At 30.0% G+C, this 7,849-nt stretch overlaps 1 protein-coding gene across 2 annotated transcripts; it reads right to left on the bottom strand.

The window, feature by feature from the left end:
* Window positions 1-293: 293 nt before the first annotated feature.
* On the bottom strand, window positions 294-4,612 carry LOC139493141 (guided entry of tail-anchored proteins factor 1-like). Of its 2 annotated transcripts, none has more exons than XM_071281313.1 (5): window positions 4,481-4,602; window positions 3,465-3,630; window positions 2,440-2,507; window positions 1,889-2,003; window positions 294-1,030 (listed from the first exon to the last, which is right to left on the bottom strand). In XM_071281313.1, exons 1-5 carry the CDS (start codon window positions 4,559-4,561, stop codon window positions 957-959), a joined length of 504 nt encoding a protein of 167 aa, XP_071137414.1. In that variant the 5' UTR covers window positions 4,562-4,602; the 3' UTR covers window positions 294-956. The 2 variants fall into 2 exon arrangements, with proteins under 2 accessions (XP_071137414.1, XP_071137415.1); XM_071281314.1 differs by having other exon boundaries at window positions 824-1,030; window positions 4,532-4,612.
* Window positions 4,613-7,849: the final 3,237 nt, after the last annotated feature.

Below are 7,849 nucleotides of genomic sequence, written 5' to 3'. Positions count from 1 at the left end.
TGTTCGACCAAAAACGAAATTTTACTTTTTCTTCTTTATTTTCAACTAAAAAATCTAAAATAAAATGTGTCTGACATTTTGTCGGTCAGACAGTTTGGGCTACACTGTGTATATATATAGAAGAGTGCTATGTAGGCACCAACTTTACAAGTTTAGTTTTTTTTACCACTTCAAAGGTCTAAACCACTTTATAACATATTTTGATCCAGAATATTTTTATTCACATAGTGCTTGGTTGATTCATTTTATATAAATAAGAACTTGACGTCTTTGGACAGGCCATTGGGAAAAGGAACAGAAAATGTTTATTATATTTGAAAGCATTTATATATATAAATAACAATTCGTCCTAACTAGTAAATAACAAATAAGTATATTTTAGAATTCAAACTTTGTCAATTATTGAGCATGCAATGTTTCTATAAATACATTGGCTAGTATCAAACTTTACCGTTAGTTTCATGTCAAATAACTGTTGATAAATACAAACACATGCATTTCATAATAGGAAACAAACTTATTGAGTAACAACAGATTATTCAAACAGTTAACAATTGATAACATATTTTTTTTCTTCATTGTTTAAAAGAAAGGTATAAGGGAGACAACCAATCTGAACATTTGATAGCAATGTTAAAAATGTCAAAAGCAAAATTCTATCTCAAATTTTTATACTAAAACATATGGGCAAGAAAATAACATGTGTTATTATTCTCTCTACAACAGAAATCTCATATTGATATGTAACTTTTCGCTAGTTTCATCTTGACATTTCCATTTAAGATATCTTTTTTAGTCTATATATCAGCAAACTATAGGTATTCCTCCTGTCTCTGACTAGAATACATCTTATAATTTACACTATATTTTCCTGAAATCTTTGACCATGTTATTTCTTCTCACTACAGTCAATGGCACATGGATTCTTTGAACACCAGTCTTGTGGCACTTAAACATCATTCTATAAACATTTTTATTCTGTATATGACAGAATTACAAACTAACACCCAACATCCAATACCTAATCCTCCTGTAAAAAAAAATAGCAATATAATACATATAATACAAGTTTAAATACTATTATTTTGTTTTAATACTAGCTTGAAATGCCAGTCAGTATTGCTATCAAAATCAAAATGTATGTATAGCTGTTTTTTTTAAATGTACCAAAATGGTGTTACATATATCAAGTTTACTAAATCATTCTTTTAAATGATACCATCATGAGCATCTTTGTCCTTTAATCATTAGCAATCGCATCTCCTTATTTAAATACATGGTATCTTACTTCATAAGTGCGTCCCTGTTTGTGGTGTATTTCTGTCAAGTAGTGTTGTCATTTTAGAGATATTTTTTAATATTTTCATTTAAAGTGGGAGGTGTGGCTAGCCATAAGCAAGGTTCAACCCACCATTTTTCTAAACCAAGTGCAATCAACTAATTTTCTTAAAATATCCTATACAAGTCAGGAATATGGCAGTTGTTATCACATAACCTGTTTCCATATATGTTGATGTTTGTTTTTGTTGCACATTAGTGGTTCTGTTGTTCTTTTGTTCCCCCTTACAGTTAATGTGTTTTCCTCGGTTTGAGTTTGTAAGACATATTTGTTTCCTCTCAATCGAATATCTTTTGATTGTCTCTAATTATTTTTCAGTGGACTATATTTTTATGACAATGCCTTTTGATTTGAAGAAAAATGTGGATGTCATGAATATACCTGTTGGATATTTACTATTTTCATCCTTCTTGTGTATGAAAATATATGAAACACCAGTAGGAAAAGCTACTATTTTTGCCAGTATAATTTCATTTTTGAATGTACCTAAAATATAAGTTAAAAAAGCTACTATTTTTGCCAGTATAATATCTTGTGTTATGAATGTACCTGAGACACCTGTGGGAAATGCTACTATTTTCTGTAATGGATAGAACCATTCTGGTTGGAACTGTAATAATGGTTCTTGTCTGTAGGATATCATTAATGAAATCATTACTAATGCCTGTAACAAAATAATGGTGTTATTAAAGGTAAAAATAAAAAGAATTTATGTTGCTTATTCACCAGCTTCAATCTGGATATTCAAGACAATTTCTCCATTCAAACTTCTCTTTATTTTTTGTTTGTTATAGCTGCAGACAATTTACCTCTTCTTTATAATTCATTAAAAATTATGATAAAAAGATTCCTTAAATCGTTTGCTCAATTATAATCTATTAAATTTGTAGACTCAGATTAATGATGAAATCCTGTACTTGTAGACTATCATAGGCACATCTATAAATACTTACATGTAAAACATAGATGTAGACTATCATAGGCACATCCATAAATACTTACATGTAAAACATAGATGTAGACTATCATAGGCACATCTATAAATACTTACATGTAAAACATAGATGTAGACTATCATAGGCACATCCATAAATACTTACATGTAAAACATAGATGCCAATTTGTACAGCAAAACCAACCATAGTACATTTGTTGTTTCTATCTGAGGCTGAAATTACACAAAATATAAATCGGTTGTTATTTTTACTTCTGAACCAACCATATGACCTATAATATATATATACTTTGACCTATAATGCTTTACTTTTACAAATTGTGACTTGGATGGAGAGTTGCCTCATTGGCATTCAAATCATACCACATATATCTTATATTTATATAGCACATTTGTTGTTTCTATCTACAGTTGAAATTACACAAAATATAAAACAGTTGTTATGTGTGCTGATTTATAACATACCATTCCCCATTGATAAATTTAGAAATTATATGGGGACGGAGTCCCCAATAACAGTAGAAAATTCAATAAAAAAAAAAATACGGGAAAATTTCCTGAATTTTTCATTGTACTAATGAACTCAAAATCGTTCAATTTTTTTTTGTCGTGTTTTGAAATCCCGGACCTGCGCAGAAATGTACAATGTACTTCCTTTTTCCGGTCTCGTTTGTATGAAACTTTGAGTAAAATATATATTTATCAGTCTAGTATAAAATAGGAAGGAACGTGCAATACCAATTTCATTTTTAATAATTCCTTGGTATGAAAATACGTTACCTGATGATAGCGTTTCTTTGTTTACATTGCATATGACGTCATAATTTAAATAACGTCACAACTAAATCCCTAACAACAGAACCAAAATCGGAAACGTTACGGTATTTCCGTTTCTTTTTTTTTAAACAAATATTTAAGTTACAAAAAAATAATTCATACAGACTTCGTCCCCATTTACAGGTAATGCCTGCCTCATATTAAATATAAACATAATAAAGAAACTAAGGTTCCAACTCCCTCAGGCAAAACCAAGACCTCTATAATTATGGTTGGTAACATAGCTTTCATAAACAATAAATGATTCATAATTTGCAAAATATATTTTAACATTATGGTAATAAATTTTAAGCTTCTTAACATTTTTTGTTAAGCTGTAAAATGATAAATTACTTTGTTGTTTAACTTGAGATAATAATTTATCAATTTTCCTCTGTATCTTTGCATGTCTGGCAAACTCATCCACCATCTGTACACCATCCTGTTCTGTCTTCAGATCTTTAATCTGTGATCTTATATTCAGTTCTGTATCACAAACAGGGTATATCTGCTTACTCAGCTGAAACATAAAATAAACATTTTTTTCATTTCTGTGTGAATCTCACCAAATGTCTGTTAATAAGCATAGAATGCACATCATTCACACTGTGATCATTATTCTTCTGTCACCTGGGCCATTCCTACATCTCCTGATCTGTACTGTAGTTATTTTTTTTGTATGGTCTTCGGCCATAGCTGGTCACATCTGATCTGTACTTTATATAAATATTTCCATGGCTGATTAAGAAAAATTTACAAAAATAAAAAAAAAACTATGTTTGGATAGAACTTTGATCAGGTAACAACTGTATTGTATTGAATTGATTGATTGACATGGACAATAGACAGACATTAGTTATCTACAACTATAGGTGAGTTAAAGCGTGCAATACACCTTATCACTAATCCCTGCTGACCCGGCCGCTTGAACTTTTGACGCATACAACAATCACTTCTCCATTCGGACGTCAGATATTTGGTTTTAAGACGTAAAAATTTTACGGGAACCTGTGTGATTTTCAGTAATGGCGGACAAATAGCGATAAGGTGTATTGAGTGTACAGTATCTAAAGCAATTCAGGTGTGCATTTATTTTTACACCTTCTGGCTACAGGAACAACAAAAAAATGCCCATCAAAATCCAATTTCTTTCTGAAATACATTATGCATTTAACTTTTATATATCTAGTTGATACCAGGCCTTAAAACCTTTCCAACTAAACAGGTTAGACTGTACTCTAGAGTAGTTTAAGATGTGTAAATATAGCCAGTCTTCATTTTTTTGTCCATTTGTTATGATAAACCTACAAAAGGCATTTGTATATATTAAAGAAGAAGGAAAATTGCATGCAAAATGGATTGATTCATACTTGTTTTGAAATTATCTGGGTAAAATTCGACAAAATATTGAAGAAAATCACCAAAATTAGAACTAGTATAAGCAAAAACATTTTTTTTCTTTTTTCCAGAATATAATTCAACGTCAAGTATCAACTTGCTTTTGATTCTTGATATATGTTACTTTAAAGCGCTTTGAAGATGATTAAATGTTTTGTTACAGACTACTAAGACTTTATCGAGATTGTTCGTTTTTACAATCACTGAAGTCCAAACTAAAAGTTTCGAATACAACATACAGCCTGCTTCCTAAATACCGACTTCACATAAAACATAAATTAAAAATGAAAGTCGTACCAATAGAAATTTTTAATATACAATTTCTAATTTATCCATGTTTTAAGGAAAAAATCTTGATTCGTCAGAGTATCCAAATTGCACTTCTTTGAGCAAAGAGAGGAAAGAAAGTCTTACAAAGTTTTCTAAGGGAAAATATTTTGTATTTTTTTATTATTTGACATTACCTCGGAATAGTATATCTAACTTATAAGTTAATATATATGTTCCTGACATTACTGATGATGCACATATTTTTAAAGATAGGTTAATAGATTTAAATGTTCACAAAATGTTCACAGTAAATATCACTGAACAGATGAAGTATTAACCGGAAAAGGTAAAATCTACAGTAACATCACCATAAGACAGTCATCTTCTAAAAATGAGCAAATGAAATATGTAGACATTACGCACGTTAATGATTGGATTAACATTTAAGGAATGACTGTAATATTTTTTCTGTCTATGAAGAAATAACATAAAAAAAATGTGGTGCACACTGAATAACGTGCGTGTTATTTCGAAATAGACAGAAAAATATTACAGTCATTTCTTATAATTTAATTCTAAATTCATTTTAAACAGTTTTACCGTAGAAAACCATGAAAAACGTTGATGACGTCACGGTCACATGACTAAATTATGTCTATGGGCTGATAACAAAATAACGTCAGCCAATCAGAAGACGCGTTACATCCAAAATTAAATAATTTCGTTATGATATTATTTTAGAACAGCAACAATTCGCCTATACAAAATAAACCCACCAACATGCATACGTCTACAGAAAGCCCTTGACATGTTTTTCTTATTTTAAGTTAAGTATAAATGTTTGCACCATACGTTTATTTTATTGATCACACATATCTTACTTTTACATTAAATAATTGCATGTCCGGCGCAACATTGAGATTGAATAAAATGCATTTTCCTATGTTCCGTTGTAAAATTGCACATAAAATCTGCGAAATTTGGTACATCAACTTCCTACTAGATTTATATTCTAACGTCTTACCATGTTTTTTTTTGCGTTGGGTGGTATTTGAAACAAGTCCCCAACGAAGTATTCATCAGAGGAAATCTGTCTTTATGTGTCATGAGGAAAGTTATCAAAATTTCGAATTTTATTATTGTCAATCAAATCATATTAAAGCTATATTGACTCAATAGAAAGTTCTGAAAAAAATAAGCATGTTCAAAGTTTCGAAGGTAAAAAAAAACTTTTTCATGAAGCATAATCTAAATAAATTGCATGTCTAGCCACTATGTCCATACGATATTTTTTTTCCATTCCTTTATAGTTGAAATATGTAATACTAGTATAAACAGAAAATTTGCATTTATAATGACAAAATTCAGTCCAACATCCATGCACAAGAAAGTGAAAATTTCATATCTTCTCTCAATTATAAAATGTATAAGCCGAAGGGCTATAAATCTGTCATTTCGTACAGATAAGGCGACTGATATTATAACAACAAACAGATGTTTAAAACACAAAATTGTTAAACTTTAAAACTTTAAAAAGGAAAATGCACAGGCACATGTGGGGTTGACACTCCTCCTTTATTTTTGGTGTTTAATTCTTATTTTGGAAATATTCTGTGATGTTGTTTATCCTGACTTTTAAGATTAATTTGAAAACCTAATTATTTTTAAATATGTATTTTTTTTTTGATATCTTAATCTTGCAATTTATTGAAAAAAATAAATTTTGTAAAAAAAACCAAAATCACATATAAAGAAAAAAAAAGATTCATTTCTTGATTGGTATTGTGTATTTATTTTTTATCTCTTCTTGTAATTGCCACCTAAAAACCATGTGACATCTGTGAACTAACATAATATAATTGATGTGACAGTTTAATTTGAAAATATTGTGTTTTCTAAGTGGTGCAGGAGATAAGTTCACTTATTATCAAGTTAACATCATTTTGATGCAAATTCTCGGGCTTAGATTGAAGACTGTAAAGAAGAGACCAGTTTTAGATGTTCATGAAGAGCTTCAGTCTGGTCCATCGTCACCGTGGAGATAAGGAAAACCGGATCGTAACCCTTGGTTAGCGAAGATCATAGTCTGGTTACATCAATGCAGTACGTATTCTTGACTGTTTTCACCTTAGAGAAGATGATACTGTCTTGCATTTTATTGTATCTACACAAGATGTCATTCGTCTGTTTTGCATTATAATGCATCAAGACAAGACTTCGAATGACAAATTGAATTTTGTTACTTTTATGTGAATTTTTACTTGCTTTACAAAATCGTTGATCTCAGTTGTCTTCAACTTCTACCGGATAATGGACCATTGGCCACAATCAACTAACAGAATATTTTGCCATGACTTTGGTCAAATTATTATTCACTTATAAACTATGGAAAGCTTCTAGTTTTTATTTCTGCCTAGCTAAATAAAGGGGTCTTCAACCAGGTTCTTGGTTCGAACTCTCCGACAGTTATCAGAGTGCTGACAGGAGTAACCTGAGAGTTGGCCATATTCAACTGTTTGCCAAATGATATAAAGGATTTTGAAAAGACTTATAGAAAGCTTTAAGATGAAATGTGCTAATCTCTTGATCACAAAACAAAATGAGTAGACAAACGTTTTTTTATGACATTCTTGCCATGCTAGTTCTGTACAGTCTGATTTCATGCTTGCATAGATATATATTTGTAATTTGTAATTGTGTACATATCTATTGATTGTGCAATATGCATTGATTGTTATATGAATTGTTCATTTAAATGTGTTAAGGCCTTGTATGAGATTAACAATTGCATGTTAAAGGAGTTACCTTCGTTAAATAAAGAATTTATCATTAATTATATATATATGTAAAAAAAAAACACACAGAAAATACAACTCGTAAAATCCCTCCTTTTAGAAAGTATTACCAGAAACTTATATGTGTATATATGTCTCTGGTATTACTTTTGCATTTTTCAAAGGTCTCCTGCAAATGCGTCTGAAAATAGAGGTTTCATGTATGTGTCATCATTAAGTTGTAATTAATTTTTGGTACGTGTTTACAGTGTTAACTCTCTTGAAATTGTGTTTGGT

Source organism: Mytilus edulis, chromosome 10 (assembly GCF_963676685.1).
Source record: "Mytilus edulis chromosome 10, xbMytEdul2.2, whole genome shotgun sequence".
NCBI classification, from domain to species: Eukaryota; Metazoa; Mollusca; class Bivalvia; order Mytilida; family Mytilidae; genus Mytilus; species Mytilus edulis.
The sequence above is the reverse complement of the archived record's forward strand: the minus strand, read 5'-3'. Positions and strand labels throughout refer to the sequence as shown.

Excerpts from the sequence above, each read along its gene's own strand:
- LOC139493141 (XM_071281313.1), bottom strand. The coding sequence starts at position 4,561 with ATGTTTTTGCTTATACTAGTTCTAATTTTGGTGATTTTCTTCAATATT. Across the intron at positions 3,631-4,480 it reads CCCAGATAATTTCAAAACAA|CTGAGTAAGCAGATATACCC; the intron begins GTATGAATCAAT and ends TTTATGTTTCAG. Across the intron at positions 1,031-1,888 it reads ATTTCCCACAGGTGTCTCAG|GAGGATTAGGTATTGGATGT; the intron begins GTACATTCATAA and ends TTTTTTTTACAG.